The sequence below is a fragment of the Andrographis paniculata genome, unplaced genomic scaffold (genome assembly GCF_009805555.1).
Source record: "Andrographis paniculata isolate CXL003 unplaced genomic scaffold, ASM980555v1 Contig95END, whole genome shotgun sequence".
Lineage (NCBI taxonomy): Eukaryota > Viridiplantae > Streptophyta > Magnoliopsida > Lamiales > Acanthaceae > Andrographis > Andrographis paniculata.
The window spans coordinates 168,309-193,480 of NW_026137634.1; the positions used below are offsets into that span (position 1 = coordinate 168,309).

Genomic DNA, 25,172 nt, shown 5'->3' on the forward strand with positions numbered 1-25,172 from the left:
CCTTTGTTATAATAGTAATTATTATTATTATTATTATTATTATTATTATTAACCAACCTTGCTTTTTTCACATCAGAATATTATTGCATATCACCATGCTTATCTCTCCATTATTTCATTTCATTTCGTTTCTATACAAAACCATTGAATGGCTAAAGTAGATAGATAGATAGCTCTCCCCCTCGTCAAACCATTCACTTCAGGTGTTCAAACAAAAAACAAGAAACCAGAGATGATATATAATTTAAGTAAATTCAATACAAAATAGAGTAATTATTATTATTATTATTATACATCTCATCCATTGTACAAGTAAGTAAAACGCACAAGGGTAAGGTCTACAATGGACGTTTGATGACACATCACAGTCACAGCACACATAGTAAAAGTATTAACACACAAATACCTACCTATATACTACATACTAGCTCTATTAGAAGAACAAAGATATGGATGAGATCATCATTTTCATACAATATCTTTCATAATGATTAATTAAAAATGCTCAAGTAACTTCTCTTGAATTTAATAATTCCAATAATTAAAATCTAAGTACTACCCACCAACCAACCAATCCAAATATCAAATAAGAATCAAACCTCACTTTGGACAATAACCACTAGTGAGGTGAGTGTCTCGTCTCGTCTCGACTCTTACTCTCTGTCAGTCTATCAACATCTTCAATTGTGTCATTCCAGCATCATCATTCTCATCTCCAGAACCAGACAAACCTCCACTTTCTGGTCCTTTTCTTCACCTTCATAAACACCTTCCAATTTTCTTCTTCCTCCTCCAAACTTTCCCAATTTTATCGCATCCCAGTCCTGTCCAAATGCGGGCATACTCACATGGCATATGCCCGAACCTTGCGTATTATGTGTGTACATAAAGAAAGTTGCTGCTGGTAAGGTCCACCAAGCGTCAGACGGGGGCATTCTTTCTGCTTCTCCAGCGGCAAGAAGACGAACCACCAACATCATCAAGCAGATCAGTAATTTGATGCTACTGAACCAATGGGAACCTGGAGAGATAATACTCCCTGACACGGGAAGCACCATCCCGTGCCAGGATGCCTTCAAGGTCACCTATGATTCTTGCCAACCAAATCTCCAAGTTCCTTTGGATTTCTTTAAAGTTGTTCCTGATGGAGTCAAGTGATCGCCGCGTGGCTAGCTTGGCATGGCATTCCACCTCCCCTCCATGGTAATTCTTTGTGCTCTCAGCTTGTAACGACATCAGCTTCTGATTGGTCTCGGACGCTCGCTGCTGCAGTCGAAAGGCTTCCAGCAAGAACTCGGTTTGTCTTTGTGTTCGGAACTCTGAGCTGAGGGTGGACTCACATGGATCGCTAGCTTGCTTTAAGTGAAAAAAAAAAAACAAAAAAGGAAAAGAATCAGATGAGCAATTGAGCTAGCATGAAAGATTACATGATTAAATTGAGTTCAACCAAGTGCAGTGTCATATAGGGAAAAAAATGACGACAAGTATATATTTGTGAAATTTTTCAATGGAAAAATACAAGCTTACTATATATAATTATCACTCAATCATGCATCATTTTTGTTAGCAAAGTTGATTATCGGGATGAACATCCCTAATTATAACATGTAAAATCGAAAGAAGGGTTCAAATAAAGCAATTACCATTCTCCGGCAAAGATCATCAATTTTTCCAGCCAATGCTTGGTACCGTTTCGCTTGTTTCCGCATTTGTGATGGAAGCTTCGACAAATCCGCTTTCCCAACCCGTTCTAAATTCATCAGTTCTTGCTCAAGCAATTTCAATTTAGTAGAAACCCCAGTTGAGTCGCCATCAACCTTCCAAGGGGATTCCCTTCTGAAGAAGAAACAGCCACAACATTCGTATTAGGCACACAGTATGTTTGGCACCGGGCAATACAACAGCTAATGGTTATTTTACTTACCTAGACGTAAAATGCTTCATGTGGTAAAGTGGTTCCACAGGTTCATATTGCATATCCTGCATAATGTAAAATCAATATCCAATAAAACCTGTGGAAGCCGAAGAATTACCACACACCTGCTTCTGATGACTATTTCACAACGTTAAGTATGACACACTAAGTACAGTAGTGAAGGCACCGAATATTGTCAAAATTGATAAGAGACGATCTTACTAACAGATGTTATTAAATTATTTCGAGTTAGTACACGCACACACACACATTGCAACAATGGAGCTGGGCCAAGCCCCTAATCTCCATTGAGGTTATAGGGGTTTTTAAACCCTTTTTAGGTTGTAACAAAACCAAGAGACCTAGCCGATATTTGAATTGATTCGAGCATCCAAATAAGAAGACAAAAGAGTGTTTGCAGACCACTATATTTTAAAGGTGGGGGGTCGCATCAAAGAAAGAAAGCATGTGATCTCATGTGACAAAAGAGTGTTTGCAGACCACCGAGCATATGCCTAAATGCAAGGCCAATCAAAGAAAATAAATGTCCAACTAGCTATTGATGGGAAGGAAAATAGACGCGCCGAAGTCCAGCAGCATTCAAGGACAGAGAGTTCTATCAATCAATTGAAAAAACTGAGGACAAATGAGCATAGAAACAAGACAAAACTGTGGCACTCCACAAGAACAAACTTCAATAATGTAAGGTAAAAAGAAGTTAAATTCAAATTAGACCGCCAACTAGATCATCTTGTCTGATAGTGTAAGCACCATAATGTCACAAAATCAAAGGCCCCGCCCAAAATTGGTACCAAGTTCAAAACCAGTAGAATGACACAAAATGACAAAACAAAATCCACAATCATGTAGAGATATAATTTCAACTACATTGCCCTACAGGACTGTTCATACTTTACAAGAATCCATTAAGATATATGAGATGTGTGTGTGTGCCCTTGAAGATCATTAAGACAAATATTGATGATGAGCATGGAAAACACAGCCATTTTCAGATCACAAATCCATAAGCAGAAAGCCAGAAAGGATTGAGAAATCTTTACCTGCCAAAGAGATGCTTTCTCCGACCAGAAATTAGGAGCAGCAGCAGCAGCAGCAGAGCTCAAGAAATCTGAGGGATATCCTCCATTGTTGTTGTGCTGAAATAGATGCCCCAAATCATCGACTCCATTTTCATCATAGCAATCCTCGGTGGCCAAATCCAAATCCGAAATCCTAGCCTGTTTGCCGAATCTGAGCCCCAAATCGGCGTAGCAGCAGGCATCGGGAACCCTGGTTTCCATCTCGCAATTGCTGCTACTCACAAAACTCAGCATCTCATCCCGCTCGCCAATTTCCCGCTTCAAATCGTCAATTCTGGAGTTGAGGTCAGCCTCCTCCCCTTCGAGACCCTCGATTTTGGCCTTGAGATAGGCGATCTCGTCGCTGCAATCGTCGATCTGCTGCAGCAGCCGCTTCTCTTCCTGTTGCCAGGCGTGCCTGTGGGAAGCGAAGATCTCAACGACCCTGGCGTTGGCCTTGGAGTCCTCCTTTCGCCGCGAGTGGAGCTGGCGGAGCTCTTCCTCGGCCCGTAGGAGGCGGAAGGCCAGAGCCTTGTTCTGGGTTTGGAGGGTTTGGAGTAGTGGGATTGTGCGGTTGGGGAATGTCCCGAGAAAGAGTGCAAAGCTGAGGCCGAGATAAGAGGAGAGGAGGCCAGTGCAGCCGTCCTCGTCTCGGGGGTGAAGGCTTGGATTTTGGTTCTCCGACATGGCTGTGACTGTGAGACAAAATGTTGCTGGAGAAGAAGAAGAAGATGGAGAGTGCATGTGACGACGACGACCTTTTGTGACACTTTACATTTGTGTCCGTGGCCGGACGGAGGACCCGCCCCGGATTATTATTATTATTATTATTATTATTATTAATTCATTACTCTTCCATCAAATTTATGATTTTTTTACACAAAAATATCCACAACAAATCATTCTATCCAATATATGACTACTCTCCGTCTCGCTCCACATTAACGTTTTAAATTTTGAATTAAGGTAGATACGGAATTCAAAAAATATCATTAATAAATAATTTTAAATTATAAATTTTAAAAATAATAATAATCCATTATCATAATTTTAATTTATATACTGTAATTTTTTTTCTAATTTACTAATTTTACCACTCCTCAATTCAATGTTAAAAAGACATACTACCCATGGAATACTTAGTTTAAAATAAATATATTTTTTTAAAATGAAAAAAAATAATTAAGAGAAACAAAGTGAACATCATTTTAAGATAGTATTATAAACACATGAAGAACAAGTAAATATTTAAATAAATTTATATTTTTTTACTAAATATAATATGAACACAAATGAAATAATAAAATGCATATTTATACAGCCTCCGTCCAAACTTAATTGTTGGATTTCTTATAAATAGGATTATTTAAGCAATGGTATAATCAATTTATAATATAAATAATTATATTTTAAAATTAAAACAACTAATTTAATTAAATTAAAATTAAAATAATTATAAATTATAAAATTTAAAATATAATTAAAATATATAATTATTTTAAAAAAAATATTATATGACACGGAACAAAAATATAAAATATGAACAAATTATATAAAATAAAGTAATAATAATTTTTGTTGTTATTGTATTGTCTATAAATATTTTCTTAAAAAAAAAAATTGGGTAAGAAAAATTGCCAACTTAGAGTCGAATATTGCACAAAAATCACTGAAGAAGCCATCTTGTGATAATAGAGAAGGAAATGTATATATACATAAACAGAGAGTTTCATGCATTTTATCACATTTCTTACATGGACAAGGATGGAGTGAAGATTGGCCGTACCTTGGATTGGATTGATAGCCTCCACAACTCCTTCCTCAGCCGACATCATCTTCAGTTTGCTCATCGCACATCTTCAGATCCATGCTATATAGCCAGGCGATCAGGTCCCGGTCGATTCTGATTCAGATTCAGCAGTGGAAACATTTGTTGGAATTACATTGTGGTGATTGTTGTTTCTGTGCACACATGATATGAGAGCCCCCGGAGTATGTTCTGAGGTAGAACTTTCATGAAGCCTGCTTCTGGTTACGTGTGTGGAGTTTTGCACGAAGGGCATCGATGCCTTCCTTGCGTGCAGGGGAACTGGCAGCAGCTGCTGCCTGTTCCTTGAGAGCTTCCTTTTCCAGTTTCTTCTTTTCTGCTTCAGCTTGCTGCTCATTTTCTATATGAGATTTGTTGAAGAGCTTCATGAAGACAACCAGAGTTTGCGTCACTGCACACAAGAAGAAAAATCCAAAGGAATATGCAAATGTAGTACAACGCCAATCTTTCTAACAAGAGCATTTGAATGCAACCAAGGATAAAATGGATACGGAACGTGGAAATAAGAAATACTTGAAGCAATCAGAACCTTGCTCAAAGGGGCATTTGGCGGGATCTTCACCAAAATATTGTGATAATGTGTCGGCATTTCTCCCCTGTATTTTACATTTGTTACGCAATTATTATCAAAATGCGGTGAGGAGAGAGTTTAATAGATTAACAATCAAGCTTACCACTTCCGAGTAGAGGGTGGAAAGGGACCTAACTTCAGCCTCAGCAGTGTCAAGGAAACTCTTCAAAGCCTGTTAAAATTCAGGTCAGTGGTTGGTTATGCATTTATCAATTCATGAGGTTTAGTTATAACACTAGCTTTTGCAGCAATAATAGAACCTCTTTGATAAGGCAGCATAATCACATCTCCTGCTGAATGTTAAACTGATCTTTGACACAAAAGTTCATTATCCATCATTATCAGCCTTAAGAAAAACGATTTCATAGAGGACAGGTAAGGTCTATATGATAGTAGATTTAAATGTCAAGGTGAAAGACATTATGACCGTACTACAAATATTAGGTTAGCTTAACACCCAAGTTTTCACTACTTAGAGAGGATGAACAAAGTAAGAGGGAAGCTAGAAGAAGTTAAAATACTTTTCACACCTTTCGAAAGCCTAATGATATAGCACCATCACTCTCTGCTGCAGTGAGTTCCTGCTCAACCTTCTCAAGCCCTCTGGTGACTGCTTGCATTTCTTCAGCCAATGACTTCAGTTGTATCTGGTGAACTCATAGTAGATAAACAAGCACCAAAAAGTTAGAGACATCCTCTGCAGTCGAGTAAGGCATTGTTCCCAAAGACCATACACGACAAGGAAAAGGACAAACCTTGGAGGCTGGTTCCAAATGTACGAGATCCTTGCTGAAATCTAACAGCTCTGGCATTTTCTCAGCTAGAATCTAGAGCAAAGAGTCAATGACAGTGGTGAAGTTTGCAGAAGAAGTAAAAACAGTTAGATATCAATTAGTGACAAAGCGTTTCTCCTATTGGCTTAGAATATTGGAGGGATGCATGGCGCAAGGCTCCCTAGGGCCATAACAAAGTATAATGAAAACATATAATAAAAACAAAATAAATGATCCAGTCATTAAGTAGATTTTGAAGTCTAAAACCTTTATTAGCAGAATCAAGCAGGGCCAACAAAAAGATAGCGGAGATGAACAATAGCAGTGCTAATACATAACTGCATATGTAAACAGAAGAAAACACGTAACCCAACAGTTTTCTGAAAACCTTGAACAAATCCATCTGTTGTAATGTGCGCTGTACGTAACAGCATATAATGGCATCACTGATTAAAATGGTAAATGACAGCATATGTTGATATCAATAATTTACAGGTTGATGAACCTACCTTACATAGGTAGTGCATTAAGGTCATTTTGTTGTTTCTAGCGCGTGTATCTGAAATTCTGAGAAGACTATCCAACTTGAATCCAACAGCAGACCCTGCAATGGAAGTCAAGAGAGAAACCAATTTAAAATTCAAAATCATAGAAAAAGCAAACAGTAATAAGACCGTACTGTTCATTCAACGGATTATACCTCGAGCAGTGCCCTGATTTAATGCATTGCCCAGCGTAAGAATTGTCTGCATAATTTGGCGTAATTTCAAGGATTCCTTAACCTATAAGTTCAGTAAACAAGAAAGATTGATTTGAACGGTGCCATAATAGGTGAAATTGCTCAAACCAATAGGGAGGGTACCTCTTTAGAAGAATTATTAATCATGTTCAGATTACGTTTCAGGTCAGCCACCTGAAGATCAAAGCTGATAATAAACACTATATTCAACAATAGACACAATCCAACAATTACTTATTGAATGCATAAATATGAACCTGGGTAGTAAATGTTATTGTAAATGCAAACACCCTTAATTTGGATTCCACTCTTGGCACTTTCATTAGTTCCAGGAAAAACTGAAACATTTGAAGCTCAAATGTTACGAAATATTAATATTATGCAATTTTCAAATAAATAACAAAACTTCAAAAAACCTGTTCACACTTTCCCAGCATACTTTTGTCCCCATTGTAATTCTGCAAAAGGACAAAATTGATATGGACATAATGGAACATAAACACAAAAATAAAAGAGGAAGATAATAGATTTTGGTAGAGAATGATAATAAATGCGATGGGCACATAAGACTCCAAGTAAAACCACAATACAAGACTTAAAATAAAACATTTATGAGAAGGGACTCTTGATTGTAGAATTAACATGAAATAAGGTACAGAGGACACAAAGCAACAACCCAGTACCCAAAGTGTTTGCATTGCCAATTATTCTACAAAGAGGGAAGCAAAAAGGACAGGGAAAAGGATACCTTCAATGACTCCATTTCTTCTTTAGTGGGACAAAATTTTATAAGATTCTCCACTTGATCAATGTCGAGGGCAGAAGAATCCAAAGCCAGGATGGCATTCTAAAAGTTAGAAAAATGCAAAGATTAAGAGATTAGCTCTGGGAAATAGTCTATTTAGGTAGAGAACCTCCAGACAATAAAAATCTGGTAATATATAGATTTAACACAGAAGCAAGAACATAAAGTTGAAAATTGTTGATGAAATTTAAAGGAAGAACATTTACATCTGGAAGACATTTGAACATGAAACAATATACTTCAAATACCAGGTTTTTCCCTACTTATACTGGAAGGAAATTTGCCAAACTCATCAGCATGCTTCTCATAACTCAAGTACAACGAAGAGATATGCATTAAAAGAACGTACCACCATATCTGGCAGAGGTATCTTAATTTTTGTGAGCATAATTTCACAATTATATGCTCGCCGCAACTCAATCTGCCGGAAGAAAACATCGTTTAGGAATAAGAAATAATTACTGTAAAGATAGAGATAGGTAAAACAGACTTTTGCATTGATAAACAATATTATATGTATATATATATCAATAACCCCAGTCAGTGGTAAATCAAATGCAACAAAAAATTTGAAGAACTCTGCCCCCAGAAGATGACTCTCATAAACACTCATACTTGTTGACATCTCACTTTGTAATGACCTTGATCATAAACTTAATATTTGTCTATTTGAAATTACATACAAATATCAAATGCATTAATCTAAACCCAATTCAGTAGACACTAATGTTAGACATTAAGGCCCTCTAATTTGAAGTTCTAAAGTTCAGGAGGTGACTTGCATTCTAAAATAGTGTAACACATTCCTAGGTCTTTAATCTCCCACCTGTCAAAAAAGCAACCAAGTCTTCGAATCTTGTATTTATGGTCGTAAGAAGGTTGCTCATTTATATTTGCACAGTGAGTAACATAGAAATCTTTTTATCAAATGAATGGTGAATCGGTGATTACATCACACTTTTACCACTAAGCTATACACATTTTTACGTGTTTCTAGCATTAGGACCATTAGGAGCATTATTAAAAAAGTAATTAAAAAAATAAAAAATAAACATCAAATACATAGTTTTCATCACCTAAAACATCTGTTCAAATCACATCATAAATCTATTTCAATTCAAATTTTTATTATTTACAAAACATCAAACCACCTCCAAAGCAAACCCAGAGTTATCAATTGCATTTCAGACAAAAATTGCACTTTCTAGCTGCTAAATCTCCAAATATACTAATATATCACTTACCAACTGCACTTTTTCTGGCTTGTTAATTTTAGGACCACGTGGAGCCCCACCCTTATTGGCACCATCGGAAGCAGAAGCCACCGAGAAAAGACTCTCAAGCTCAGATATATCAATTTCAGGTGCCCTGCCAAAAGCATGAGAGTCAAACAGCTACTAAGGTTACACATTTACTTAATATATCAAACATGAGAGTCCCACTTTACCCACCTTGATTCATTATCTTCTTTCTGAGTATCAGCCCACAAACTCCCTTGCATTGCTCGAGTGACTTTTACCCAGTGCAAAGGCTTCAGTGATGATTTTTTAGGGGGGATTGAAGAACCAGCAGAGCTTCTTCCTCTAGAGGGCAAACCTCTTCCTCTTCCAATTGATGGAGGTGGAGGAACATTAGAGCTTTTTCCACCAGGAGGGGGAGGTGGAGCTGGGCCTGAACCATGATCAAGAGGTGGTGGAGTAGGAGCTGAACCTTGACCAGGCGGCGGTAGGGGTGCAGCAGGAGCTGAGCCACGACCAGGTGGTTGTGGTGGTGGAGGTGCAGCAGGAGCTGACCCTCGACCAGGTGGCGGTGGAGGTGGAGGTGTAGAAGGAGTTGACCCTCGACCAGGTGGTGGTGGAGGTGGAGGTGCAGCAGAAGCTGATCCTTGACCAGGTGGTGGTGGTGCAACAGGAGCTGACACCTGACCAAGTGATGGTAGAGGAGGAGGAGGAGGAGCAGCAGCAGGAGCCAACCGTTGACCAGGTGGAGGTGGAGGTGGAGGGGCAGCAGGAGCCAACCTTTGACCAGGTGGAGGTGGAGGTGGAGGTGGAGGGGCAGCAGGAGCCAACCGTTGACCAAGTGGAGGTGGTGGTGGAGGAGGGATAGGAGCTGAACTACGAATTGGAGGAGGTGGCGGTGGTGATGGGACAGAGGCTGAACTAACTGGACGTGGTGGAGGTAGAGGTGGAGATGGGGCTTGGGATGGAGGTGGAACCAATGGTGGTGGCGGTGGTGGAGGTGGTGATGGGACTGAGGCTGAACTAACTGGGCGTGGTGGAGGTGGAGGTGGAGGTGGAGGTGGGGCTTGGGATGGAGGTGGAACCAATGGTGGTGGCAGCGGTGGATGTGGTGGCGGTGGTGGTGGTGGTGGAACTGGTGATAAACTACTAATTGATGGAGGTGGCAGCAGTGGAGGTGATGGAATTGATGTTGAACCACTAGTTGATACCGAGGGTGGAACAGAAACCAGTGTACCGCTAGTAGGAGGCGGAGGGGGTGGGGGTGGGGGTGGGGGTAGAGGTGCTTTTGAAATATTATTTGAAGGTGGAGGTGGGGTAGGTATAGGAAGATTGCCCTTGGCAGGCAGTGGATGAGTTGGGGTAAATTCTTCGTTTGAACTAGAGGGAGGGGGAGGAGGAGGAGGAGGAGGAGGGGGTATTGACTTATTAGAGCTCATAGCAATTGAAAGGTTAGGGCTTTCTTCACTAGAGCAATTGTTGGTGGAAGGCAAGGGAACAGGTGGGGGTGGGGGTGGCGGAGGTGGCAAGGGAGGCGATTGAGGACTTCTTATGAAAGCTAGAGGAGGAGGAGGAGGAATTTTACTCGAAACAGGAGGAAGAGGAGCTTGCAATGATGGTTCTCTAATCAAGTCAGTGGGAGAAGATGGAGGACCTTCTTCCCCATTATGAACAAGAGGTGCTTGAGAAGAACCTTGGCTGGAAACAGATGAGCTCTGCAATGAAGCCTGCAATGCTGAGAAAGCATTAGTTGAAACTTCAGAACCTGAAATTACCATGTCCTTTGAAGACTCAGATACATCATGAGGATCAAACTGCTTATCACTATAAGTTGTGGAATGATGTGGACCATTTGATAACACCAGCTTCCCAAGATCATCAGACTGTCTGAGCTCAGAAATCTCATCTGAAGTAGAATCTAGGGATGAATGATCATCCAGCATATTGAGCTCTGGTGCACTGACTTTATCAGAATCCAGATAATCCAGACTGTCAGAAATACTGGAAGTGTTGTTTTCTTCCTCGGAATCAAGAGGTGATGAATAACCACTCATCCTACGCAGCATGGACAAATCTTTGACATCATTCAACACGGACAATTGCTTGATAACCCATAAAGCAGCATCATCATTGGTATCAACCCAATCTACACCACTGAAAAGTTCTTGGACCCTGGAGAAAGCTTCAATAGGAAGTCCTCCTTTCTCCTCACTGTTTAACATTAGGGTATTGGATTTGGCAGGAGATCTGTTCTCAACATCTCCAAACAAAACCTGTTTTACAAAAAAAACATATATACTGCATAATAGTACTATCGCAGAGTAACAATACTTCATGGTATCAACTTTTTAAAAGATTACCTCAGCTCGGAAACCTTTAGGAAACCTTGACTTCGAGTCCCAAAGAGTATCCAAGTTATCACAGTTGAGCATCAAAATGTTGGACCGAATAAAAGCAGTGTTGAACATTATCCGGAACATCATGACTTCCCTATCTGGATCCAAGTCCAAATGAACACATTCCAACACTACATCTCCTTGTACCAAACATTGTATGTCAATCTTGATCACATCACTTTCCTTCTGCATGAAAATTTCCAGCAATACAGCTAATGTATCAACCCCAGTAGAAAATTGTTCAAGAAGAAAAGGAAAAAGAAAATTTTTCTTACATGACAATAATGGCGGACATGTCTGCCCTTCTTATGCATGGAGTAAAGCATCTGCGTTGACAATCCATCCTTGCTAAGGAGATTTCTTCCAAAAACACGGACAATAGGTCTGCAACCTTTTTGGCTATCAAACCTTGGAATTGCCCTAAGAATAAGACAATCTAATGAAAGAGGCCTCTCAGGGGGCGGCCACTCCGGGGATATATTTCTTCTAGATACATATTGGAGGTATCGAAGCTGAGATGGGAAGGGATTTAACGGTGACAGCAATTGCATCAAGCCTCTGGGACCTTCCCGATAAACAATTTCAAGAGTTTTCTTCTCTCCACTGTGCAACTTCCTGAAAATCAGGAAGCCTGCTAATACAAATGCTAGGAGTGGCCAGCCCCCTCTTTCACAGTGAAGCAACACCACATTCTGGCAATCTCCAAGAGAGAGCCATCGCTCACTAACGTGAAGGAAATGATGAATTAAAGATAATGGCAATAAAGGGCAGCCCTCGTACTGCCTAGGATAATCCATAACGGTGACATCATATTCACACAATATTTCAGCAAATTGGCTCTTTTTCTCACCTTCTCGGAAATTAAATGCAAGAAATGAGGCTTCCGGAAACTCTTCATGTAACTCGGTGATGATTTCATGCAAGTAAAGTTGGTATATTCCCTCAGGCAACGCCTCAGTCGAGAAACATGAATCAAAAACTGCATAAATTAGCATTTATTTTCGTAAGTATGCACAGGCATAAAACCCAGAGCATGACCTGATTTGATAATTTCAATTTCAATAGGTCAATTGATAATACATATTACCATATACTCTATCAGAAAGCTCTAGCAAACCATCCGGAGGCCTTTTGTAAAAGAATCTACTCAGCAACATGATCTCGACGCTGTCCAATTTAAGCTACACCTGGAAACGGAGAACAAAGATCAATTTGACTTACATTGACTAAATTCACATGCTCTCGCTCCCCAATTCCACAGAACATTAAATACGAATCGATGGGGTAAAACTCATCTAACCCCTCTACCCATAGATTAGTTAGAAAAAGGAATGCGAAAAATGTTGTGCGTTAAATGACTCCAAAACCTAAAACCCCATGGATAGTCACTGATTTCAATCCTATTCAGGTTGGGAATTAAACTGACCAAGCAAATACGGCAGCACCAGTGTAAAGGGAAGAGCCGGAAACTCCGGCGACTAGGCGGCGGCTTGAGGTGCTCCAGCGGCAATTGGCGGCGAGCGACGTCGTTTCAGAACTCCATCCACATAGTTTTATTTTGAATTTTATCTGTACGTAATTGAATTTGAGAGTGAGCAGCCGTTTCAAAAGTTTTTAAATCGGGCCTGCTAATCGACGGTTGTACGAAGTGCAATGGAGATTGTACCGTATTTAAAAGTCGTTGGACTCACTATTCCCAATTCCCACTGAATCCAGCGCGACTCGTCTAAGATTTTGTTGCAAAATTATGGGTTAATTTTTGTCAAATGAAGTATAAAAACTATGGTTGTGTTCGTTTTCCGATATATTTTTATTATTTAGATTCTTTTTATCTTCAAAAATATCACATCAATTTTTATTTTTTTTTATTATATTACAAATTTATTTATATTCAAAATATTGTATTAACTTCTATTTATAACAAACACAACATTTATGTTTTCAGATACCATATTAAGCAAAAGCAATAGTATTAGTAATATGAAAACCAGTATCTTTAATTTTTTGTAAGTTAATAAAATATATATTGTATTATTTGTGTATTTTTTTGGGAAAAAATCTAGCATATATTACCTATGTAATTCACTTTAATTCACATAAAATAAAAAAAAATAAAAAATCAAACCTATATTTATGGTGATTGGTTCCATTTAAAAATGTCATAGTTCCAATAAAATTATAGGAGTATAAAAAATATTAAAAAACTCCCTACAAAGAAATGACATAATTATGGTAGAATGATTGGATATAGTAATTTTAAAAACATGTATATATTCTTATACTCCTATTGAACATTACAAATATATAGATATACTTATAACATTATTATTATTATTATTATTATTTATTATTATTTTTGTTGTTGTTGTTTTATAACTTTATAACTTCGCAAACTAAACAATTAAATAAGTTTTGCAATTTGCTTAAGTAAAAATCTAGAACTGTGTCATATCAAAAAACTAACTCAAACCGAATGAAAACATTTTAAATAATAATAATTGAATTGTAGCAATGTCGAATATAGTGTGCAATAGAAACTAAACAAAAAAAAAAAAAAAAAGAACTATGTCGATTATGATGATCAAATATGGAATTGAAAATCACAAAAAATAAAGCAACAAAAAAAAAAAGGGGAGAGGGGAAGGGAAAAATAACTAATTTTTGGGAGTGTGATTGGATGCCCCTTTCAATTCATTCCCCTCTTTCTATCCTTTTTCTTCCTAGGAATTAGTCCCAACTTAAAAAAAAAAAGAAAAAAAAAAGACAAACTTGCCCAAAGTGAGGATGAAACCATGCTTCTCCAATTGGATTGATTTTCTTACTACCTTATTCTCACATTTACTTCCAGATCATGACCAACTCAATCAGTAAATTTGAAGAACCACCGGTAAAGATCCAACATTTATACAAAATTTTTGACCTCAAAATATTCAAAAGATAACAGCAACCTTGCATGCACGGGGATATACTAGAACCAATAATAGCTAGCGCAACATGCAATACGTCAAAAATACATTTATTTAATAATTTATTACACATACGCATTTTATTCAATGGAAATGTCCAACAACAAAACACCACATTATACCATACCCGCACACATCAAGTATTAGTATAGAGTATTAGTATTGTTTATTACTACATTGGAACACCAAACACCATGCAGTCTTAGTATGTATGAGTGTATTATCATTCATCAGCCATCATTTTAGGCAGCGGTGGTTATTACCTGGTAGTGATGGGACACTTTGAGCGGGGATTCCTTGGATACCGGTCTCTCTTCCGACCAGAGCTCCAGGTTCACTGTTCCCGTCCCCCAATGGATCCTGCATTTGAACACCTCCCTCGCATCAAACCTGTTCACCAGTCCTAAGCCTACACATTTGTCCACAAGAATCCATTCCCCTGGAAAAAACCAAAGGAACAAATTAATTATTAGTACAACACTGACTTCACTCACTAGCAACTTGATCCAACCAATCTTGAGAAACACATAAAGCTCAGAGCTACTGTCATTGTCACTTGTCACTGATTCTAGATAGAATAGATAAATATACCATTAACTAACTTACCATTGGGTCGACTGTCCCCTTGAAACACCTGGTCACCCGATTCTGGCCAAAACTCATGTTTGGATCCATCAATGGCAGTGAACCTAACACATGTCTCTGTAGGGTGCAGCAAACTGAATGTCGGGTGCACTCGCAAACACACCAGCCTGACAAAGAACAAAGTGTAACTGTAAACCACAGAATAGTAACTAAAAACAAACCACATAATGAGAGAAGCCTAAAAATCACAACCTTGAATATCCTCCAGATCCAGCACCAACTTTTCGAGCTACAATGCCGGAGTCAATCCGGAAAATTTTTGGGTTGTCTTTCGGGATGGAAATTCGGCGTTCAAGAATTATGCCGCCACCAATATCACCTTCTAACTGCAGTGATTCCACTTCTCCTGCCTGCTCAAGATCCCTCCTGAGAATAAAAGACAAAAATAGTCCTACTTTAGAGATTCATCAGCGCTCAAATGGCCTTAAAGCTACAATTGCAAAAGTGTTGTTCAAGACTACCTTGCACATATTTTCACTATTCAGAGCTCAAATATAATATGACAAGTGAAATTTGTTCTGACAATAAATAAAGCATTTAGATCCAGAAAAATATTAGCGCACACAGGTTAATAAGAGAACAAGTAAATTCACCTGTAATATTTTTTTTTTACTCCTTAAATGTTTAAAATGCAATTGACAACTGAATGATATAACAATTTCCAGCAATGTTTATTGCTATGTTATAAAATCATCATCTATTTGCTTACTCAACCACAGAATACTCCTCTGTGCATCCGGCTGATCTGTACTCAATGCCACTGTACTCTTCATAGCCATCAATATCGACTCGACTATGAAGCCACTGCCTGCCTGTTGATCGTCCAAATTGAGTTGGAAGAAAGTAGGAGCAACTATCATGAGTAAGAGCAATAAACGAGTAACACACTAAAGTTTTCTGACGCTAAGACGCAGAAAAAGGATCAATACTTAGATAGATGAAAGAAGAACACAACATGACACAATGTTTTGTGGTCCCAATCAAGCGATTTCAAATTCCACAGAATAATTTAGCTAGGGAATTGGTAGGGTATGAAATTTGAATGACCTTGGGTTTTGTTTATACAATATATATATATCGGAATTTTGGTACTATTCTTTCAAAAACATCATATCAAATACATTTTTTCTCTCACAAAATATCACATTACCTGAAGGAAGATGCGCCATGGAAAGAATCCTACCACCGATCCATGGAACAACTTTAAGAACCCATTCCCCAGATTTTATTTCTACAGGTGTCCTTGATAGCTCTGTTCCCTTATGTCCAGAAACATTGTCCAATGTGGGAATTCGTTTAGCACTCTCTGCAGTCAATGTTGGAACGCACGTTTATTCTTACAAAACACTACATGCGATGAAGAGAGGGATTCTGTAACAAACCATAATGTACTTAAAGGCAACACAAAAGTAAATCCAGAATATTCTTATTATGCAACTTCATTATGATAGACCAAGCAAAAACTGCATTATAGCAGAAGGGCAGATCACCTAGACGAGCCTTGAGTCGCTTTTCACTGGATATCAATAAATCTGATACTTCACTTTCTGAAGGAAGTGGAATTTTCACAATCTCTCCATCATTACCCCACACATCAACCTAGACAATATAAGCAACACAAATCTCGCTATCAAAATAAACTAGTCAAATGGAGTTTATATTACACACAGCAGAGCTCATCAAATGGAAATTACGCACCATTGCACCATTGCCAAGCAGTAGTTGCACATGTAGGCGACGGTTTGGCCTCCTCAGAGATCCCTCAGTTTTTGAAATCTTCAAAATGACAGCAGAGGACTGCTTTTCGGCAGCATATGTTGTTAGCAGATATCCTCCTCTTGTGTACTCATACCCATCACCGTCATCCTCAAACAGAATACCTTCAGCTTTACCTGTAATTAGGAGATTACAAGAGTGCCGTTAAACATTGTGGCAGATGCATGATAGCCTCGAGATATATGGAAAATGTAGGCGACTTAATTCGAACACCCTTTAACTTCGGAGGCATTTGTAAGTGAATTTATTCTAGGAGAATTAAAAAGATTTCCAAATTGTATTCTCATATTCTAGATACTTCTGGATACGACAAGAAAATTATCGAACATACTATTGAATACTATTTCAAAGTTGTGTCTTCTTTTACTACAACATAGAAGTAAAATAAAAATGATTAAATCAAGAAGTTAAATTATCTTATTAACTTGAAACAATTTTTAATACTCAATGTCAATAAAATGTTACAGGTTCAGCAAAGGATTAAGACCAGTAAAATTTTAGCTCGGAGGATAAGTGTTATTTTTGAAAAACAAAGGAATTTTAATCAAACATGCTGATCAAGTTTCATTTACAAAAATTGTCACCCCACAACATCAGGCTAATGCTATTAATTATCCATTGGAAACAGCAAAAGGAGGAGGTAGAACTTAGAAATGTTACCATATTCATCCAAAGCCACCAAAAGGGTTAAATCATCCGTCGGATTAGCTTCTCCAACATGCTGATAGGGAAGGCCCACGGGAATAATGGATCCACCGTTAAGATATAATGCAGGCAAATCCTAATTGGCAGAGTGAAGGCACAATTGGTGATGATGCAATTTATAAAGGCAAATAAAGTTATATGGAGATTTTGTGGGGGAATACTGGGTGAGTGTCGTCAAAGTCAAAACTGGACCAGATGCCTTTTGGTAACTTGTGCTGCTCTTGGTATAACTCCTGATTTTCTCCCGTGCTACAAGACGACATATATGAAACCAGTATAATTTAGAAATCTGACTTTAATCCTGCGTGCAAATTAAAGGGAAAGGAGCTTGATACAATTTGTGGGTATAGTCTTTACAATTGTTGAATGTATTGCATTAGAAAATTGATAATAAAGACATTCATCAGTTTATCTTTATAAGAAACTTACAACCTTGTGTATATGAGAAGTGATCCCAAGAGAAATGCATTTTCTTGAGTTCGTAACTCCAAATCCGTGGGATCTGAGGAAATTTAAAAGTTTTATAACCTGTGGAACATAGAAGAATCTTCTATACACCAATGCCATCGAAATGATCAAAAGAACATACCAGCAAAAAATGTGGGAGTCGCCACTGGAACACCCAATGTATGTGCCATGTAAAAGAGAGAGTATATATGGGGCAATAGTCGATATCGCCTCCTCAATGCTAGTCGACAAACTTCTTCACACTAAAAAAAAAAAAAAATTAAAAATCAAGTACAAACTCTGAGACTACTGCTAAAATTATTGATCAGTTTTCACCAAAATAAGTTATGAAAACAGCAGTGCAGGAGATTAGGGAATGAAATAAAGTACAATGATTAAATACCACAGAACTTCTGAAAGAGAAAATATACATATATATTCGTTGATAAACGTTTTTTTATTAGAAAATGCTTTTAGACTTCTATTTTGCACCACTACGATTTTATGACGATTCAATTATCAATACGATCTCACGTGATTTTGCTACCAAGATCCATCTTTGACATCATTAGGCACTGGCATACTATGTAATATATATTTATACATGAAAAGAAAAGGGTATTTTATAAATAGCGAAAGATAGCGAGTTACAGCGAAGAAAGCATCGGGTCTCTAACATAGAATTGACTGGTAGGTTCCGGGAAGACTAGAAATAAATTGAACAAATGAAACACTTGATCTGACTGAAGCTTATAACCAGACTGAGATAGCTGAGTTATACTTGATGCTACCTTTCAGAGTGCTGAGGAAGATATTTGAGAAGCCCCCCACACACAGACACACAATGGAAAGGAAACTCACACAAAGAAGACCAATATGGTGGCAAAATGTGTCAGAAAATTCAAAATCTACCACTTGATCAGCATACTTAGATCACATATTAAAAATAAAAAGAAAATGTGTGAATCCTGTTTCCAAAAACTGATTTTCCTTTTTAGTCCCCAGCGGAGCACTCATAAATCATCCCAGCTTAACCTATCAATGAACTTCAAATTGCAATGAAAAGCATATATTTGGCGTATGCTATGATAATTGTATGCCTAAAATTCAAGACAACATTTATGAAACATCATAATAGAATGCCAAAAAGAAAACCTCTTCCCCAAAAGACCATGGCTCATGATCAATAGTGTCTGTCTCAGAATGTCCACGGCAAAAAGGAAACATGGAACCAACCCCAAGCCACCTTCCAAACAGCCTTGGTGTCGCATTACCAGCAAAACCACCAATATCTGGTCCAGAGAGTGGTTGGCCACTCAGTCCCTATAAACAAGATCATCCTTTATCAAAGTATCATGTTGTACTGAAAATCCCTAAGATAGCACACTTGCAGTTGTTACAATCTTCACGGCACCAGGGAAGATAAATGTAATACCGAAACAGTCCTTGGTTAGTACAAGATAAACTTGAGGCATATGCAAATTTTTGCTCGAAGTGTATACATGCATGTTATACAGCAGAGATTTTTATGATTGCAGTGTGCTGATAGAGCAGCATACAAACAAGTGGTACACAGGTTAAGCGAATTAGCATGCTAATAGGCAAAAGGTTTTCTTCTTTTTTATTTTATTTTATTTTATTTTTATTATTATTATTTTTCTTCTTCCATTGTTTCCCAAAGTACATTGTTTCTCTGTTTTTCAAAAACCTAAAGAATGACTAAAAGCAAAGATGATGACAGAAGAAATAGAATTGAAAAATGGATAATCAAATTTAGTTTTTATTCTCTGCTGCCCTTACCAATTGAATAACCATGGATATGCTCATGTGGAGGTGCTCCCAAGTAGAAATATTGTCTCCAGTCCATGTTGCAGCATACCTTTGGCTCCCCACAAACCCAGCTCGAGTCAGAACAAATGGACGTTTTTGTTCATTTGCTAGCTTCATTCCTTCAAATGTAGATCTGGCCATCAGCATGCCATAAACCTAGTGTAGAAAAAGGACTTACATCACTGAAATATTTTTAGTTTGCTTACAAGGAAAGAAACTATTTGCCTGTGTAAATTTTTAACAGTCTTGTAAGGTTGTAAGAAACTCAATACACAATAAAATAATCAGATCAATGGCAAGGCCAACAAGTAGTACATTGTGATAGTGTGAATGGTTCTGATGACCTCCAAGTTCTGGATCTCCCCTATGAATATTGCTCTCAGGCATTGTCTTTGTCACAGTCTGCAACAATAGACAGTTAGAATGAAGAATATAAAGTTTTTACATATAAATGGGTCTGACTCCACCTTGAAGACAGCAGGTTCATTCATATCATTCCATATGCCATCTACACCATTAGAGCAAAAGTCTTTAACCAGATTAGTCCACCATGAGCGGGTACTTGCTTGTGTGAAATCCGGGAACACACATGGCCCAGGCCATACATCGCCTATTTGTAATGAGAAAAGAAAATGTTTCAACATAAGCTGGACTAAGCTACATTGTTATTATTGAATATTGTCCCACATTGGTTAATATGTGGGAACTCCCCTACTATATAATGGTGAAAGGCCACTCCACCTATCACCAATTGGTTTTAAGTTGGAAGCCCGGATCCCTTCTTAATATACCATAGCCATGGTGTCCGTATTGGATTTGGATCTTATATGGATTTTTGAAATTATCATCTCAAGAGGGAGAGTGTTGAATATTGTCCACATTGATTAATATGTGGGTTCATTATAAGTATATGTAATGCTTGTAATTTTTTTTTTTCTGTATAAGATAAAGAAGACCAGTATGAATATATTACATACCAACAAAAGGTTTTCCATCTGCAGTTTGGATCCAGACATCTTCTTTGGAGCCACTATCATAAACAAAATAGCCCTCTTCATTTTTAATTCCAGGGTCAAGCATCCAGATTGCTTTGAACCCAATTTGGTGAAGATCATCTGCCAGAGATTTAGGATCTGGAAACCGCTCCTAAAAGCAAGAACAAGAGCTTGTTTGATCATTTGAGAAAAACAAAACAAAAACATGGTGGCAAGCAAGCCTTCTAACAAATTCTAAAAAAGAAGCAGTTAGACATCATTCAAAGTTCCCTTCTGGCTCCAGATTAATTGGACAATTTAAAACCCAATTCATACACCCATCAAAAGCTCAAAACTTACAAAATGAAAAATTAGTGTTATTGCTTTTGAAAACAACAGGGGAGCAGGGAAAGGAACAGAATTATGATAATACTAAAGGTTATTGCCTTTTTTAGAATTATGTGAAGAAAACATGCCTTATCAAAGGTGAAGCAGCGGAAGCCATCCATGTAATCTATGTCCATCCATACAACATCACAAGGTATACTTTTTTCACGAAATGTCCTTGCAATCTGAAACAAAATGGCCAAGTAAAGGCAAAGCCAAATATTAAATATCACAAGCTTGAGACTACATGATATCAATGATAAGAAAAGAGCAGTAAAAAAGCTTACTGATACACTTGTAAGCTCACATAATTATAATAATTAAATGCATATGACATATAAAAAGAACAATTTGTTGCTCCTGCTGGGAAAAATATGGATGAGAGAAATATATGCATCATGCATGCATAAGCTCCTTCCATCCAATTGGATACCTTGATTGAATGACACCACAATAGAGATGGAAGTGGAGTCTTTTAACTAGTTTAGTTTGTACTGTCTATGATGAAGTTATCTCTTCTCTTTCGCCGCCTTCCTCATTTTATTTTTGAAGCCTATTGTACCTCTCAAATAAGTAGTAAGAACATTTTAAGGACTCGTCTTGGGAAGTGGATGATGGATTGCCAATTATCATAGGCTGTAAATATAGGTAAGACTAACGCTTACTGTGCAACCAAAAGACATATGAATTGATGCAGGAGGAACATAAAATAAATCACAAAATATATATATTGAACCTCGCGAACTCGAGCATCAGAATCATAACTCCAACGACATTGATGATACCCCAAGGACCACTTGGGCGGCATAAAAACAGTTCCTGTTGACAACCCCCGAAAGAACAACCATCAAATGACAACCACAAATGAGGAGACCGAAAATACACAGTATATATTACCAAGCAACCGTACAAGATCCAAGGTTGATTGGAAACAAATGAATTTTTCAGCAAATTTTCAAGAGCAAGAGATTTTCAATGCCACATAAGATTAACTAGATAATTCCAAGGACTGTCAAATTGCATGGTTTCTAATTGCTACTAATTGTTTCCCTTGGACTACATCCAAATCATATGAACAATTTCTTTGTTGAGTGTCAAAATAAATTTCTTTGAAAATATAAGCAAATAATTCACTGAAGGTCCACGTAGAGAAGTATGAGATACAAGGAAGGCATGAGCATGCTAGCCTTTGTAAACAAAATAAATTAGTAATTAAGTTTAATATATTACCAATTGCTCGTGAGAAACAGATAAAAAGTTCTGTTGGTGAAGCAAATGGACCAAATGTGATGACAGGATAGGCTGATGAAGATGTGATCTTTACATTTGATTCTTTCCGCAAATCAATCTGCTCAGACAATCATCAACTGTCAAATTTGTATAACTAACATCATAAAAAATAAAAAATCGAGATCACAAATACCTCACAGCGTCGAGTTGTCTCTGCAAGAACACCTATCGACTGACCATCTGGAAGAACCGCTAGAACCCAAGGATGTGATTGATACAATGAAGTTGTTCCAGCGCCATATCCCCAAGCATCAGTGTTCCAGGTAAAAATCTATTACAAGTTAATCACAGCAAATTGAACTACCTTTTTTTTTCTGAAAAAAGGCATGTATACAATAGTAGATTTTATGGGCTCACCCTCTTCCCTGTTCGCTCAAGCTGCCCACTTACTTCTCCAGTCCCATAAAACGAGGTATTTGGTGGAAACTGAATACATGCAGATTTAATCTTAATATTCCATAATTTTCTAAAATTTGAATCCAGCATGTTAGTTTCCAAGCAAACAAAGATATATAAATTGTACTTTTGTGCTAACAGCCCGCTCATATGCTACATTACCTCAAAAGTGACAACCTGTTGTCCCATTGCACATTCAAAATTGGGAGTGTAGGTTGGAATCTTATGGACATTCATAAGGGGCGTGTCCCTAACATTTGGGTTTTTAAAAGAGAAGCTTGGAAACGCAGCATTTCTGTCATCTGCAGAACAATCAAACCGGAAAACCCCCTCCTCGAGAATTGGCTCAAAGATCATCTTGCCAGATCGCACCTCAGAACTTGATGGTGTCCCCTCATGCCCAGCCATCATCGATAATACTATTGGTCTTCGATCAACCAACTTCCTTTTAGCTGCTGTCTTCCTGCATGCAAAGCAACATATCAAAAACTCCTCCAAATTGATGTTAAGAAGAGATCCGAGCTTCCAACCTAAAACCAATTGGTACTAGGTGGATTGGCCCTCCCATATTTTCTTCAATGTGAGACATATTCAACACTCCTTCTCGAGATAATAATCTCAAAAATTCATACAAGATCAATACCCAATACTAGCAAAAATACATACAAGATCAATACCCAATATGGACCAAAAATCCATACAAGATCAATACCCAAATATGGGCACTACACAATGGCTCTGATTCCATATTAAGAAATGATTTGGGCTTCTAACTTAAAACCAATAGCTTAAAACCAATAGTTACTAGGTGGAGTGGTCCTTTGCCCTAGCCAATGAGTTCCCACCCACATTTTTCTCAATGTAGGACATATTCAACAATAGCCATTGTTGATCAGCAACAGTCAAAAAATTAACATAGAAATGAAAGTCTACCATCTTCAATGGCAAAAGTACGAAGTGAGTACTAAAATATACAGATGAAAAAACAAATCAAAGAAAGAAAGAAAAAAACACCAAATTTTTGTGTGCGTGTTCACAAATCATTGTTTAGTAAAGTACCATTTACAACCACAAAAAGCTATTAAGCAGTCAAGAAACTCCAAAATAACAAATGAAAAAATATTAATCAAGCCTGGAAGATATTTCTAGGCACCTCTTTCTTTAGTAAAATCATACAAACGCAGCTCTATTCCCGAGGGAAAAAAAATGTCGACAAAGTTAACAAAGCTTCTACCCCCTCGAGTTTCAGCAAATATATATATATATATATATAACTTGAGAATCCTTTGAAATTGCGCATCAAATTGACCTGATCGAGTGAAGTAGAGCACCCCTTGCAACAGCTTTGGCGCTGCAACGGGACGCAGGATTGAAGATCAGCAGAGAATTGAGGAGGTTTCTGGGTGAAGCATGGAAGGTTAATGGAACGGAATTGATGCAAGAAGCAGCGGCGGAGTGGCAAAGTAAGTGTTGCCTATGGAATACGTCCAACTCTCTGCATAAATGCATCGGTGGTGGGAGAAATAGAATACATCACATCAACTAAACTATTAAACTAATAAGTGGAAAGTGATTCTCAATGATTGGCTGTGTATCAATCACTTGTCACGGATATCAAGGCGTACCCGGCCGGCTCAGACCGGGTTGAGCCAGCCGGTCGATCGGGTTCGAGTGTGGGCCCACCTCTTTATTTATTTCATGGCCCACCCGCCTCTCGCTATGGTTATATATGAAATCTCTATGCTTAATTTGATTTTTATTTAAATATTATTTTAAATAACTATTAATGTTAAGATTAAATAATAATTTTTTAAATATTAAAATATAATCAAATATATAAAATTGTTTGCTTTATAGTAATATTTTGCGTATTTTTTTTAACATTATTCAAATAACAATTATATATATATATATATAAACTAACCGATTGTTGGGAATATGAATTTGAATAATGATCATTTTAGTTAGAATACTTACCAAAGAGTTTATATATATTAATACTAATATATACCTATCATCTTTTTTTTTGACACTTGAAATGACTCTAATACTTTTATTTTTATTTATTATTTGCAACTTAGCATTGCTTTTCTATTCCATTTGTATCTTTGTTTCCATTTTTCTTTCTACACTATCCTATTGTCGCTTATTTGGTTCTTGAATTTCTGTTATTCGTTTATAAAATTTTATTATTCATTAATATTTTTTTAAAAAAATATCAAATCAAGTACTTCATTGTTATTCCTTATATTACATTAAAAATTATTTTTACATTTAAAATATTACATCAATAACTATTTATATCACATCGTACATTTATTTAAATTCAAAAATTTACTATTCAAATTTCAAATCAAAATCCAAATTCCGAACATACACACCCATATTTGTTGTCATTAATAATATAGACAT

The 25,172-nt window shown here is 37.3% G+C and overlaps 3 protein-coding genes across 3 annotated transcripts; all 3 read right to left on the reverse strand.

The window, feature by feature from the left end:
- Positions 1 to 265: 265 nt before the first annotated feature.
- Positions 266 to 3,776, reverse strand: LOC127243630 (uncharacterized). The gene is made up of 4 exons (XM_051263742.1): positions 2,977 to 3,776; positions 1,925 to 1,980; positions 1,644 to 1,836; positions 266 to 1,356 (listed from the first exon to the last, which is right to left on the reverse strand). The coding sequence occupies exons 1-4, from the start codon at positions 3,736 to 3,738 to the stop codon at positions 1,003 to 1,005; spliced, it is 1,365 nt and encodes a 454-aa protein (XP_051119699.1). The 5' UTR covers positions 3,739 to 3,776; the 3' UTR covers positions 266 to 1,002.
- An 873-nt stretch (positions 3,777 to 4,649) lies between these two features.
- LOC127243325 (formin-like protein 14) lies at positions 4,650 to 12,913 on the reverse strand. Its single transcript, XM_051263292.1, has 18 exons — positions 12,771 to 12,913; positions 12,432 to 12,531; positions 11,620 to 12,323; positions 11,309 to 11,530; positions 9,162 to 11,221; positions 8,955 to 9,078; positions 8,060 to 8,131; positions 7,654 to 7,752; positions 7,322 to 7,363; positions 7,163 to 7,243; positions 7,029 to 7,079; positions 6,867 to 6,948; positions 6,676 to 6,770; positions 6,149 to 6,220; positions 5,924 to 6,040; positions 5,497 to 5,565; positions 5,352 to 5,418; positions 4,650 to 5,213 (listed from the first exon to the last, which is right to left on the reverse strand). Exons 2-18 carry the CDS (start codon positions 12,499 to 12,501, stop codon positions 5,008 to 5,010), a joined length of 4,233 nt encoding a protein of 1,410 aa, XP_051119249.1. The 5' UTR covers positions 12,502 to 12,531; positions 12,771 to 12,913; the 3' UTR covers positions 4,650 to 5,007.
- Positions 12,914 to 14,342: 1,429 nt separating this feature from the next.
- On the reverse strand, positions 14,343 to 24,285 carry LOC127243279 (uncharacterized). Its single transcript, XM_051263221.1, has 23 exons — positions 24,070 to 24,285; positions 22,923 to 23,223; positions 22,722 to 22,790; positions 22,498 to 22,635; positions 22,305 to 22,422; positions 21,811 to 21,893; positions 21,164 to 21,259; positions 20,691 to 20,859; positions 20,181 to 20,323; positions 20,029 to 20,115; positions 19,684 to 19,869; positions 19,039 to 19,206; positions 18,026 to 18,146; positions 17,869 to 17,938; positions 17,598 to 17,685; positions 17,392 to 17,512; positions 16,654 to 16,847; positions 16,446 to 16,554; positions 16,106 to 16,261; positions 15,665 to 15,767; positions 15,148 to 15,321; positions 14,917 to 15,062; positions 14,343 to 14,749 (listed from the first exon to the last, which is right to left on the reverse strand). Exons 1-23 carry the CDS (start codon positions 24,267 to 24,269, stop codon positions 14,553 to 14,555), a joined length of 3,237 nt encoding a protein of 1,078 aa, XP_051119178.1. The 5' UTR covers positions 24,270 to 24,285; the 3' UTR covers positions 14,343 to 14,552.
- Positions 24,286 to 25,172: the final 887 nt, after the last annotated feature.

Bases quoted from the DNA above. Each gene is read 5' to 3' on its own strand.
- LOC127243630 (XM_051263742.1), bottom strand. From the start codon at position 3,738: ATGCACTCTCCATCTTCTTCTTCTTCTCCAGCAACATTTTGTCTCACA. The intron at 1,981-2,976 runs GTAAAGATTTCT...TACATTATGCAG, and splicing joins AGAAAGCATCTCTTTGGCAG to GATATGCAATATGAACCTGT. The intron at 1,357-1,643 runs GTAATTGCTTTA...TTTCACTTAAAG, and splicing joins ATGATCTTTGCCGGAGAATG to CAAGCTAGCGATCCATGTGA.
- LOC127243325 (XM_051263292.1), bottom strand. From the start codon at position 12,501: ATGTTGCTGAGTAGATTCTTTTACAAAAGGCCTCCGGATGGTTTGCTA. The intron at 11,222-11,308 runs GTAATCTTTTAA...TTTGTAAAACAG, and splicing joins CTAAAGGTTTCCGAGCTGAG to GTTTTGTTTGGAGATGTTGA. The intron at 7,364-7,653 runs GTATCCTTTTCC...GTCCTTTTGCAG, and splicing joins AAGAAATGGAGTCATTGAAG to AATTACAATGGGGACAAAAG.
- LOC127243279 (XM_051263221.1), bottom strand. From the start codon at position 24,269: ATGCATTTATGCAGAGAGTTGGACGTATTCCATAGGCAACACTTACTT. The intron at 17,686-17,868 runs GTTGTAAGTTTC...GTCGTCTTGTAG, and splicing joins TCACTTCTCATATACACAAG to CACGGGAGAAAATCAGGAGT. The intron at 16,262-16,445 runs GTGATCTGCCCT...CATTGACTGCAG, and splicing joins GCGACTCAAGGCTCGTCTAG to AGAGTGCTAAACGAATTCCC.